The sequence below is a fragment of the Eptatretus burgeri genome, chromosome 12 (assembly GCF_056783735.1).
Source record: "Eptatretus burgeri isolate ZD-2024b chromosome 12, Ebu_testis_v1, whole genome shotgun sequence".
Lineage (NCBI taxonomy): Eukaryota > Metazoa > Chordata > Myxini > Myxiniformes > Myxinidae > Eptatretus > Eptatretus burgeri.
The window spans coordinates 52,181,535-52,195,170 of NC_140972.1; the positions used below are offsets into that span (position 1 = coordinate 52,181,535).

The 13,636-nt window shown below is 43.5% G+C and overlaps 2 protein-coding genes across 2 annotated transcripts in view; one reads left to right on the forward strand and one right to left on the reverse strand.

Moving 5' to 3' along the window:
- The window catches only part of LOC147015622 (uncharacterized), a 246,816-nt gene that overhangs the window by 62,661 nt on the left and 170,519 nt on the right, over nt 1-13,636 (forward strand). The window lies entirely within an intron of this gene.
- LOC147015623 (stanniocalcin-like) lies at nt 323-7,167 on the reverse strand. The gene is made up of 4 exons (XM_085850555.1): nt 6,876-7,167; nt 6,304-6,446; nt 1,476-1,690; nt 323-861 (listed from the first exon to the last, which is right to left on the reverse strand). Exons 1-4 carry the CDS (start codon nt 7,042-7,044, stop codon nt 588-590), a joined length of 801 nt encoding a protein of 266 aa, XP_085706681.1. The 5' UTR covers nt 7,045-7,167; the 3' UTR covers nt 323-587.

Sequence of the window (13,636 nt, forward strand, 5' to 3'; positions counted from 1 at the left end):
TGGGGTCTTCAAAATATTCTACAAACGAGACATGTATACATATACATATATATATATATATTTTTTTTCTTACAAGTTATATATACTTACATATTAAGAAATATAAAAACTTTGGTGTGTTTTGGATGATTATTAATGTCTAGTACCAAGAACATTTTGAACGCTGCTCATACGTCTGGGAGGTAGAATATCATCCTGGGAATATTTATGGTTGCACTTGTGCCCAAAACACAAGATACGTATATATTTCACACAGGATTAAAAAAAAAATCAATTATAATGAAGACTAGATGAGGATGGTCAAAATATCAGTTAGCATTATATACATATGTCAGATGGTTTTGTTTGGGTTCAATGACCCTATCAGTCCTCCAAACAATCAAATTATAAAACTCAATACTCTCATGCCAGGGTAAGGCATGGTGGAAGGTGTTTTTGAGAGTATGACATATCCCAGTACCTGTGTAGTGATGTGATCAGATTAAAAATATAATGAAATAATAATAAAAAAAAAAGATCTGCTCCTCTTTAAAACCCTTGCACAGCCTCTGCTCTTTATATGGTAAGCAGTAGGACCCATAAGACTACTAAGACTTTCCATGAGTGGATTTCCAAGCTCCTCTCTTCCTAATGCTGGGGCTGAGTCTTCCACCCATTTGCCTGTGATCTCTGGTATGCCTGTAGGGTTGGACGAGCCTTGGTGGCACGCTTTCAGACAGGGTCGAATCCGAAGCAACCCGGACATGACGTTGAGGTGTTGGAAGGTGAGGGAGAATGTCATGTGACCTGAGTGAATCAAGCAAGACCGCCACCGTCTCATCATCGCACTTAATCAGTGCCTTGAGTAACTCAAAGTGTGGCCTGTGAGAGACACAGTTACGGACATGTTATAACAATCGGAGACTTCACGAACAATATAATTACCAGTCAAGGTACCTTTTGTTCTGTATAAAAGAGTAAAAAAAATTTTGAAACTATTTTGCATATTTGGAAAAGAAAAATTAATGATTGGAGACTTTATTTTACTTTTATTATGAAGAACCATCTTCCTCATCTTCTTTCGTATACATTACATATGTCTATGAGAAGCGTCATTGGCTAAGGGTGCGGCTCTGCCATTGTTGCTGATGCAACTCCCCCTGTAGGTTCGGGCAAAAATTTGAAATTTGGCCATGGTGCCAGTGATAGCTCCACTACTCTTTGTGAAGGATACCATGGGTTCTTTAATGTCCACCAACTAATGTTGGTAGACAGGACACCCAGTTGATTGCCCATCCGAGGAACCACATACACATTTACGAATCACCATGCCTGTGAAACACTGGGGTGACAGTTTGTAGCTAAGCCAAAATTCAAACCCAGGCTAGACAGCTGAGTGGAAACTGTGTGTTACTCTCGGTTATCCTGCCAACCCTATCAAGAGACCTGAACTTCAGCGAATCGAAAACATTTCAGAGATTGAATTGTAAATTTACCCTTTGTTCAGAATGGCAGTTGGCTGGTGCAGAATCTCGACCATGGCTCCAGTGTTGGCCCGAGCTGCTACACACACGTCGTTGAGTTTGTAGCAATGACGCTGCAGTTGTACCACCATCTCCCAGATAGATGAACACTTGCGATGGTTGCAGTTGAATCGAGTGCGCAGTCCCTGCGCAATGCACTTGAGCATGTCTTTGATAAACAAACGACCCTAAACGCACGTGGAATTGATAGGGGAGGGGGGGGAAGAGGAGGGGTTGGGGGAGAACAGAAGACATGAACACATGAATGTCGATCCGTGTTCTTTCATTTTACCTTTCCACATGCAAGGTCTGCTTGAAGCTCCTAATGGGGAGCTAATGGTTTCGTGTGGGTTGTCCATTCAGTAAGTCATTCATACTACAAGTCATAGTGTGCCAATTGGTGTTACCGCTTGGTTGGTGGACTGCTCCAGAAACAGTGAGAACTCTCTGTATTAGGAGGGAAATCATTATATGAACGTCATTACGCAAATCGTAAACGCAAGAACACTTGTCTGCTAAACTAAACTATGCAAAGTTCTGCCCATAAGTGCAGACAAATTATGTCCCATTATTATAATTAATTATGATGTGCAAATTATAAATTAGGGTTGATTATTATCAATTGCAGTAATATTGTAAACTTTCCAAGGTGCAGACAAAGGCTTGGAAAGGAATGGAGAAAGAGGAGTAGACAGAGTCGATGAGCATGTATTGATGTTTATAGGACTGATACAATGGGGTCCAGTAGCAATGGAGGGGACATTGTTGTGTCAAAATTTCTCCATGTTGGAGGGAGGGAAGCTCACATGATGGAGGGAGTTTTCATTGGAGGATATGGTGGGTAGGGGAAGAGAGGGATATGGGATCATGAGTGTAGCAACACAGGATGTGCACACACACCATAATTCTTACTACATTATTACATAAACCTCATTAATTCTGATACTCTTGGAGTCATGATATGGACAATCCTCTTGAAAAGGTTTGGTGGATCAACTCTGTTATTGTAGAAAAGGCGAAGATCTCAAATTTCCCTCTTCCTCTACCCATCCGACACCACCTCACAAATTTTTCCCTCCAGCCCATGAGCTTCCTTCTTGCCAAGATGGAGAAATTTCAAGCCAACCATGACTGCACCATTGCTTCTGGGCAAAAATGTAACCATTGCTTAAAACTTCCAGATTTGCTCATATGCTCTATCCTCTTCTCAGCTTTCTCCGTGGCTAACAGGATAGCCTGGAGGTATGCACAGTGGCGTCTGAGCTGTCTAGCCTGGGTTCGAATCCTAGCCCAGCGACAAAATTGTCATCCTGGTCTATCAGAGGCAGGGCGATTCATCAATGTGGGTGCTGTCCCTTGGATGGGTGTGAAATTGGGTGTCCCGTCTGCCAGGATTAGTTGGTGGACATTGAAGTTCCCATGGTGTCCTTCTCGAAGAGTAGGTGAGTTATTGCTGGCGCCCTGAACAGATTCCAAATTCATCAGCAACACAACAATGTGCTGCAGACAAAAAAAGAAGAACAACGAGAATAAGTGTATATTTCTCTTGTTCTTTGAGATTTTCCTCTGGAGGCCACATATCCTGCATCATGAAAAATATTCAATCTTGCTCGGATTCTGAAGAAAGGTACCAAAAATGACCCTCTCGACAGAGCATTCAGTCTTCACCCCAGAATAAGCATAAATAATTGAAATCATCATCACAGCAGACATCAAGAATCATCTCTCATCAAACATTCTGATCTCGGACCATCAGTTTGTTTTCCTTCCCTTACCATTCTCATGTATTTATTTATTCAATTTCATCCACCCCCTTTTTCCATGAGTAACTAATAAATAGATGGCGCCCAAACTCGTACTGTCTGCTCGCTTCATCATGTTCCGATAAAAGTACAGAGGCAAACACTGTCGCTTGTAAACAAGCACATGATGCGTTCCAAGCGGATGCTCAAAGGGACTCGCCATGGTTGTGCTCGGCTGTTTTAATGGCCGAACCCATGTTGATCAATTTCAAGGAAGTCCTAAATGACGTGATGAAAAGGGACCCCATACCGATTATGTCTACCGTTACAGAACCCCTTTTGGTATGACGTGGAGAGTCGACCATCAAAGCACTGGGCGCACTTAAGACTCGAGGTTCACCCTCTGTGTATATAAATGGATGCGACGACAAACGCGAAGATCGTTTGTTAACAACAGGACGCCATCTGTGACACTATCGGGTTTGACTCGTGCCCTGTAAAATGTGACACTTCATTGCTTTGGAAAACGACGTGACCTTCTTCAAGGCATCCCGGCTCGGTTCAAGTAACACAATCTATGCATCAGTCACCGTCTGCCGCGGAGCGTGTCGGAGGCACGAAATGGAGCTGTAAACTTCCCCTTCTATTTGCGTTGTCATCAGTGAGAAATGACATTTGGCGGTACGTAACCAAGATTATTCAGAACACAAGATGAAAATTCAATATTTGGCTCCCCTACAGTCAATGGCGATTATGAGTAGCGGCTAACAAAATGATAGTCCATTGTTTCAGGCATTTGACCACAAGCTTCAGCTTCTTGGAAATGCCTCTATAGTCTTGTGTCACATGCATGTGAATTATTTATTTCTACTTACTCTTGTATAGAGTATCGGAAACTAAACGGATCAATGTAACGAGATACAGGAGTCCAAAGAAAACACCAACGTTGTTAAATGAGCAATAATACGGTTGCACTACAAGATCAGGAATAATCAGTTTGTGGACTATATGCCTATTAATCACGTCCTGTTTGAACGTTAATTCCTCAAGACCCTGAAGACCCCGCAGACCCAAAAGTGCCTGAGGACCAAAAAGACCCTGAAGACCGAAAAGACGCCGAAGGCCCAAAAGTCACTGAAGACCCCAAAGACCGGAAAAAAACAAAAAAGACCCTGAAGACCGCAAAGATCTAAAAGACCCCCAAAAGACCCTGAAGACCCTTTAGACCACTTAGACCTTAACACCATTTATACCTCTTCCGCCCTTTAGACAGATAAGACAGTTTAGACCCTTGACTATTGAGACCACTTGGACCTTCTTATTTCACATATAAATTTCAAATATAAATATAATATTACCAATATTACAAATAACTTTGTAGAAAATAAATGTTTGCATTATGATTGGTGTAAATCATGACAGCACAGAAAATGTATGACATCAATCTCTGCAACGATGGGTGGAAAGGTGAGCAAAGCAAGCCGATCCACGCTAGTAAAATATATTTTTATATATATATATATATATATATATATATATATATATATATATATATATATATATATATATATATATATATATATATACATACCTTCACCGACAGGATGACCGAGATGTATGCACAGCCTGGGTTTGAATGTCTAGTTGTTCAGCCTGGGTTTGAATGTCTAGTTGTTCAGCCTGGGTTTGAATGTCTAGTTGTTCAGCCTGGGTTTGAATCCCTAACCAGATATAAAGTGTCATCCCAGTGTTTCACAGGCAGGGTGATTAATCAGTGTGTGTGCTGTCCCTGTTAAACTGGGAATCCTGTCTGCCGACATTAATTGGTGGATGTTAAAGACCCCACAGTGGTCTTTGCGAAGAGTAGGCAAGCTATCTCCAGCACCATGACCAAATTACAAATACTTGCCCAAACTACTGCTGGGAAGGCAATGGCAAACTAACAGTATAACTCTTACCAAGAAACTGCTTTCGCAGCACCGATATTCTGTGACAGAGTTTGATATATCAGAATATATAATTTGCCGATACTTCTTGTTTAATCTTCCTTAATTAAAACTTTCAATCACTTCGGGAAGTTGATTATATCCAAAAATGTTGGTGAAGCAACAACTGAGATGCTGGAATGCAGAACACTCCTCCATGGCTCTGGAAAGCCAAAACAATGTGAAAATATTTGTTTCTGATAGGAAAACCCAAAAACGAATGTGAACAACTGGCAAAGGTTCAGAGCAAAACTCATTGACATATTGTTGTTGTTGTTGTTGTTGTTGTTGTTGTTGTTGTTGTTGTTGTTGTTGTTGTTCACACACCCCTCTGGGGGCACCAAGGGAGCCAACGATGGGCACGTGAACGTTTCCATATCTGAGAAGCTCCCCGAGCAAGGCTGTTCGTTAATATTGCAGAGTGATTCTGAAGCAGCCCTCAATCAAGGAAGCTAATTTAAAGTTGCTTCCGATACAGGCACACAACTGCCTTCTCCCTTAAAAGGTACTGTAGGATCTTTAACACTAGCATAACCCGCGCTCTGCGCGACATGTGGGGTGGGTGTGTTTGAGAAAGGAACTGATGCAGAGTATCAGTAGTAATTTTACTTTTATGCAGTAAGTGGAATACGATTTCACCGTTTCAGAACCATTTTATTTACTTTTTTGTACCATGCACCTCATATGGTCTTTGAGATAATGTAAGCCGAATATCACGTTACTCGAGCGCAGAACAAAGTCGAAGATAGCGCGACACGAAACCACAAACTCGGAAATAATATATAAGATGTACAAGCGAAAAGTAGCAGATAGAACAGCCGGCTTAATGTCCTTCTGAAGAATGAGTTCTCATTGATGCGCCGCCCTATTCGTGAAGCAAGCACCAGAATTACAGATCATATTTGGGTTGGGAATCTAACTCATGTGTAAGAAACTTGACACACACACACACACACACACACACACACACACACACACACACACACACACACACACACACACACACACACACACACACACACACACACACACACACACACACTACGTTGTACTGATCGTACTAAGCATAATTACCTTGACGTCGTACTGATCTGCATTACGCACAAGCTCCGTACAGATGGCATGGAGACCTCCCGTTTCACAACTATTGTTTTCCAGGCACGCGAAGCTTCCACAACCTGCGTCCACCGCGCTTGAAAGGCACTGTTCTATCTCGACTGCAGGCAAGCGGGAAACAAACGAGGTGGTTAGTGTGGGTGGGTGACGTTTCACATTCTAGCGGAACTTTTAAACAGGCTGTGAAAGATCATTGAAAGCATTTTGATGAGGTTGTAAAAGGCAGAGATCATCGATTCAAACGTTCTTAACGATTCAGCTCTCAGAATCAATTGGGAACATTGAATTAAGAGCCATCCAGATGTTAAGTGATGCACAGGGGGAGATGGTGGGAGGCTCAGCTAAACATTACGAATATTGTCCGAGGAGGAGACTTGGGGACATTGATGGAGTTTCTAAAATTGCCCACTTGATTCGTTCAAACACACACACACACACACACACACACACACACACACACACACACACACACACACACACACACACACACACACACACACACATACATATACGACACTGATCACGTGTACCTGCAATGAGCAAGCTCAGGCGGGACTTGTAATGTTGCATCATCGCACCGTTCTGTTGAACACCGTCCAATACGACCGCACCTGCTTGTGGCTGCAGAACTCCAAAGACTGTCCAGAACAACGTCAACTTCAACAGCAGACCCCTCATCTTTCCCACCCAAAGCTTCATCGCTCAGCACTTTATCGCTCCGTTTATGAACGTCCTCAGGAGGAAGCTGCGGCTACTGATCGCTGGTAGCAGGTGCGGTCGCATTTATAAGTCAGAGAGGAGAGGCGGTAACAGGAGTTGGGACCACGCCAAGCGTGAAGTGCCACGATGGGAAAACCAAGGATCACCCTCCTTCCCCCTCCACCCCTTTTCCCCATTCCCACCCTGGACTCTACATACACCTCCCTCTTACAGATCGACGGACGGCCGTGGAAATTTTTACATGTACATCAAACTCCATTGTATAGATGAGGTGTCCATTCTACAGGACGTTCATGGGGTCGTTTTTTTAATTATCGCATTGCGAGGGGTCGTGCGTTATGTCAAACATCATGACCGTTTCAATCGGGAGGTGTTCCGTCCTTCACAATGAATATGAAGCCGACTGTCTCCTCTGCAACATTCGTTCACAAAATAAGAGGACTTTATGCCCGTACCATCAGGGCTTTAACTTTAAAAAAAACAAAAACACTCCTTGCATTTCCTCTTAATATGCATAGGACATGTAATGTGAGAAAAAGAAAAATAGGAAGAAGAAAAGGATGGATATTGAGAAGTTAATGGTCCCTACATTTCAGGAGTCATGCACAGCTCGAACCAGCGGATCTAACATTGTGTGATCACACATCATATTCACCGTAAAACAACGTCACCCCGTTGTTGCCCACTCAATGTATACTCGATTTCTTTTTCTCCAAAATTACAACAAAGAATTTTAAGAGGTAAAGGGTGAGAATTCAGTTTTGTGTGTCGAAAGCGGTCACAGAAACACGCTGTCTCGATATGGATGGTCAAACATCTAACCTGAAACGAGGTACAATAAGTGGTTTGTCCTATTACGGGAGGTGAGCACTCCTGTACACAGTAGCCTGGAACCGAGTTTATTACCTCCGTAAATGGAGGTTATGTTTTCACCCTGTCTGTTTGTATGTTTGCCTGTCTGTTTGTGAGGAGAATATGTCAAATAGTTATGGACGGATTTGACTGAAACTTGGTGGATGAGTTGGGTAGGTGACAAGAACAAGCCCATTAAATTCTGGATCAGGTTCTGATGCAGATCCGGCCGATCACTAAAATACAAAACAAGAAAAAGAGCAATCAGAGATTGCAGAACTTTGCCAGGACTTGTTTTGTGTGGTGTTTGTATCGTGTATTTTGTGTACTGGTGTGTTACGTAAATTAATTACAGACGTAATTAGAACTGCCACTTTATAACTGCTGGCAGTGATGACCGGGTACCAAGATGTCCCACTTTCATTCGACACCTGACCCTGACCCATGACGTTTATTATTATTCAATTTAATTTAGAACGGAATTAAAATACATTAAATTCAAATCAAATGAAAGACCAAATAGGTACAGTCTTGGATTGGAGTCATCAGAAGGAACCCAAACAAGCAAAAAGCAAAGATGAAGTCAAAGATGAAGATTCACATTTTCAGCTGTGACTCCTCTACCCTCAAACCTATCCAGGCACAGCCAAAAGAGCCTTATTCCAAAAAAAAATAATAAATGAACAAAAAACAACCCAGATCAAAAAAATTAAATAATTGTTTGCCAGACCATGTGTCTGATCTGGTTGAAATTTAAAACGTATTTTCCACATCACTACGAGATCATAATTGTGAAGTTTCACATCGATTGATGAAGCCGTTGAAGACAGAATTTTTTCAAAGATTTTTTGCTCAATCCAATATGGCTGCCAGACCATGTGACCTAACCATTATTCGTGAATGTGCTGAGATCCCCAAGGTTTGGGGAATATTTGTGTGAAGTTTCCCTTCAATCTGTCCAGCAGTTCTGGAGAAGATTTTTAAAAATAAGTTTCAGGGTAAATCCAATATGACTGCCAAACCATGTGACCAATGATGTCATACGTGTGAACATTCATATGTGGGACCACATATGTGTCATATGTTTGGGATAATATGTTTGGGACCACATATGTGTCATATGTGGTCATGCATGTAAAGTTTCACCTCGATCTGTTCAGCCGTTTCAGAGAAAATGATTTTTTTAAGGTTTTTTTTTTTAAGAACCAATATGGCTACTGAATCATGTGACTGATGACATCATCAATTTTTTTTTTCTGTGGCCAATATATCCCAAGATAAACCTTAAAATTTTTCATCCTGATTGGATGTAGAGTTCTGTGTATGCAATTATGAAGTCATAAAGAAGGCACCTATGACATCATGAAAAAAATCACTTATTTCCCATGAGGAGTACTTGCCATGTGCCAAGTTTCAATTTTTTTCCTTGGTGTGGTTTCGGATATACAGAGGTCCAAAGTGTTTCCTTTTTTCCAACATGGCTGCCACACCACGTGATATGATGTCATAATTATTTAAACATTCGACATGAGTCATCGCTCCTATGGTGAAAATTTTGTCTCAATCCAACAAGCAGTTGCAGAGAAAACACTCATGTTCTGTGCAAACCAACAGACAAACAAAGTGACAAAGAAACAGACAGACAGACAGACAAACAAATGGACCCAGATGCAATACCTTATCCTCTGGCGAGGGTAAAAAAAAAAAAAAAAGACTCTTGAATGAAACTGCAAGGTCTGTAGCACTTCCACGAACACTAATCTTCAATAAAACATTTGAAGAAGGGATCTTACCAGAAGTATGTAAGAAAGCAAACATAACACCAATCCACAAGAATGGTAGCAAGCAGAAGGCTGAGAACTACAGACCAAGTAGCCTTATATCAGTGGTCGGGAAAATCCTGGAAAGTCTTGTGTGGGATGCTGTCATGGAGTACATGGAAGTCAACAACCTGTTAACTACCTACCAGCAAACGTTCACACCTGGGAAATCCTGTACTACTCAGCTACTCATCATTGCAAACGAATGGACGAAACTGCTCGATGAAGGGAAGCCTATCGATGTGGTGTACCTCGACTTCAGACGTGCGTTTGACAGTGCTCCACATGAGAGGCTACTCATGAAGCTGGCCGCCTATGGAATCCAAGGACAGATCTCATCCTGGATTCGCAACTTTCTGACAGACAGGGACCAATGTGTCATTGTCAATGGAGCTGCATCTCCTTGGATTCTGGTACATAGCGGAACACCACAATGAAGTGTGCTCAGGCCGACATTGTTTGTAGTCTTCATTGATGAACTACCATTGGAAGTGTAGGCAAGGGGTAATAATATTTGCAGATGACACGAAGATCTATGCACCCATATGTGACGCTGCAGATGAAAAAGCTATGCAAGCAGACCTGGATAGAGCGGATGCTTGGGCTGACAGATAGCAATTCCCTTTCAACGAGTCAAAACGTAAGATCCTCCATTTAAGCAGGAGTAATTCCAGTGCCAGGTACACAATGCGAGGAACTGAACTCCAGAGTACAGCTGCAGAAAAGGATTTTGGAGTGGTTTTTGATGACGAGCTGAATTTTCACCATCATGCCTCAACTGTTGCCAGCACGGCAAACCAAATCCTTGGGATTGTTAAGAAGAACTTCATCCACCTGACCATCAGGACCTCCCTCTGCTGTTTAAAACTGTTGTTCGTCCCCACCTGGAGTATGGTAATTACCTCTGGCACCACAGGTTCAAACTAGATGCTGACAAGGCCGAAAGGGTGCAGACAAGGGCCACCAAACTCAACCCCAGTATTTGCCTTCTCAGCTATCAACAGAGGCTAAACCATTGAAGAAGAGACATGATCCTGGTGTACTATATCTTACACAGAATGGTTAAACTGGATCCAGATGACTTCTTTACCCAACAGCACAACACAAACACCAGAGGACACTCCATAAAAGACCTGAAAATAAAGGAGCCACCTGGAAATCAGGAACAAGTTCTTCTCACATGGAATAGTGGATGATTGGAATAATCTTCCGCAACGTACTGCAGAAGCCTCCTCCATCCAGACTTTCAAAACCAGCTTTGACAAGCATTGGTGGAGAAAAGATTCAAACGACCCTGAACCCTCACACATGTATTCATGCATGCATATAGTAAAGTTTACAGGACACAGTGACCGGGAGCTACAGGGTTATCCTTCATCCCATATCTTGATGATGATGATGATGATGATGATAAACTACTGAGTGCCCTTCTAGTTGTACATGCTGCACAACAGTAAGCAGTGGAAAATTTAACATGCATAGGGTAGTGCAAGCAATCGAGACATCTGAGTTAATTGCCCCTGGATAATATATGACGAAGTAAGGCATTCACTTCGATTTATTTGCTCGGTATCCACGTGCGAATGGTGACGACATCGTCATCATGTAGCTGTTGTAGCGCATACGCGCTGCCACGACTCTTCGGTATAAACGTCCATCATGAATGGACCGGTGACCTCTCGACACGACCCAAAGGTTCCAAACGCATCCTCATCTCGAAATGAACCCTTTCCTTGCACCGTTGCAGTCACGGTAGCCAGTCGTGGTGGGAATTACCATTAGTGTTGAACACATCTTTCAGGCCACGATCACGAGGAGCGGTAGAATGTCCATGTCGGCGCCACCTTGTGAAATCACAAACCCTTGGTGCATGGAGCCGAGCTCACGGAATTCTGATCAGCTGACCCGCGACAGACACCCTGAGAATAACTCGTGCCGGTCCCAACGGGCACACAGGCACGGTCGTGAGGGTGTGTGCATGCGCAACACATCTGCTCATGCGACTTCCGTGAACTGGTGATGCTGTTTCTGTAATTCTCCTAAATGCTTCTCACTTGCTTGTTATACAGTCACGTGGTCTCAAGCACTACGATTTGGCAAGCACTCTTCGTGAAGTAGAATGATACAGAATCACTCGCCTGATATCACACACACACACACACACAAATATAAATAAATAAATGAATATATACACACACAAATATATATATATATATATCCTATTCATCCTCTTTCGGCTTGCTCCCGTTAGGGGTCGCCACAGTGGATCAACCGCCTCCATTTCGCTCTATCCTCCACATCTTCCATTGACACTCCAACCACCCGCATGTCCGCCCTCACCGCATCCATGAACCTCTTCTTTGGCCTTCCTCTTCTCCTCCTGCCTGGCGGCATCATCTTCAACATCCTTCTCCCGATATACTCTGTTTCCCTCCTGTGCACATGTCCAAACCATCTCAATCTCGCCTCTCTCACTTTGTCTCCAAACCGTCCTACCTGCGCTGTCCCTCTAATATACTGTTACGTTTGAGGGGGGGGTATGCATTCAAAGGGTAATTAGGATGTTTAATTAGGTATGCCATGCTGTTCGAGTTTACCAGGATCTCGATGTAATAAGTAGCAATTCAGTGGTGATAAGTTGTCTAGTAAATGTTCATTTCTTCAAGGGGGAAATGATAATTGTCACGTAATTAGATAGGGACACGGGATAGGGTAAGTGTGTCTGCGTAAACACCTTTTAGTATTCTCTGGAGGCTGGCCGTGACGTCACAGGACAGGGCTGCGGATGGCTCCGCCCCGTGATCACGATTGGCGGAAGGCAACGGCGGTGGGCCAATAAAACGGCTCGATTGGAAGTGACGAGGACGGGAGGATAAAAAAAAAGTTCTGTTCAGGGTCGAAAAAGAAGAGGAAGAAGATCGGGACAAAAAGATCGTGTTTTTTTGGGGTGGAGGTTGTTGTGCTGGAAGCGTGCTTGTTGCACAGATTCGATCCTGTTTTTCATCGTGTCTTGGAGCCTTGCTGAGCCTCGTGCCTCACCTTGGTTGGCTCTGGGGTTCTGCTGACTCGGAGTACGGGGTCGAACGGCGGGCGGACCTGCCTCCCTCTCCTGCTCGCAACTTGGCGCCAGAACTGGTTCCCTGGTGGCTGTGAGCGGACTTGGGCCAGGACCAGGAGGTCGACAGCACCACGGTTTCTCCTGCCCCCCTGACGAGAGCAAGGCCAGCTCGTCCGACGCCGATCCAGGGACAGTTGCGTCCACACCACGGTCCAGCCTGACCACCAGAAATAGCTACGTTTTGTGTGTGTGTGTGTGTGTGTGTGTGTGTGTGTGTGTGTGTGTGTGTGTGTGTGTGTGTGTGTGTGTGTGTGTGTGTGTGTGTGTGTGTGTGTGTGTGTGTGTGTGTGTGTGTGTGTGTGTGTGTACTTGGCGCCTTAGAGGGTTTGAGATTTATATATTCATTGGAATTGTCTGTGTTTTTCCCCACGCCCGATCCCACACCATCCCGTCGAATCGCCCCGGATCCCTCTTCTTGCCGAGTCTTGTTATTTCTGGTTAATAATAAAAACAAATAAACATCATCAACTCAGTGAAAAGCGACTCGTGCCACCTTCCTCGTCCCGTTTGCGGTAGAGCGATTAGAACCGCCATGTTTGGGTTATAAATAAATAAACCGCCTCCATCGTTTTGGCTCATTCTACGTTAGCGGGACTGTTCAAGTCCCGTGGACGTCACAATACTCATTTCTTATCCTATCTATCCTCGTCACTCCCAACAAGAATCGCAGCATCTTTAACTCTGCCACCTCCAGCTCCGCTTCCTGTCTTATTGTTAGTGCCACGCCTCCAAACCATACAACATAGCTGGTCTCACTACCGTCTTATATACTTTTCCCTTC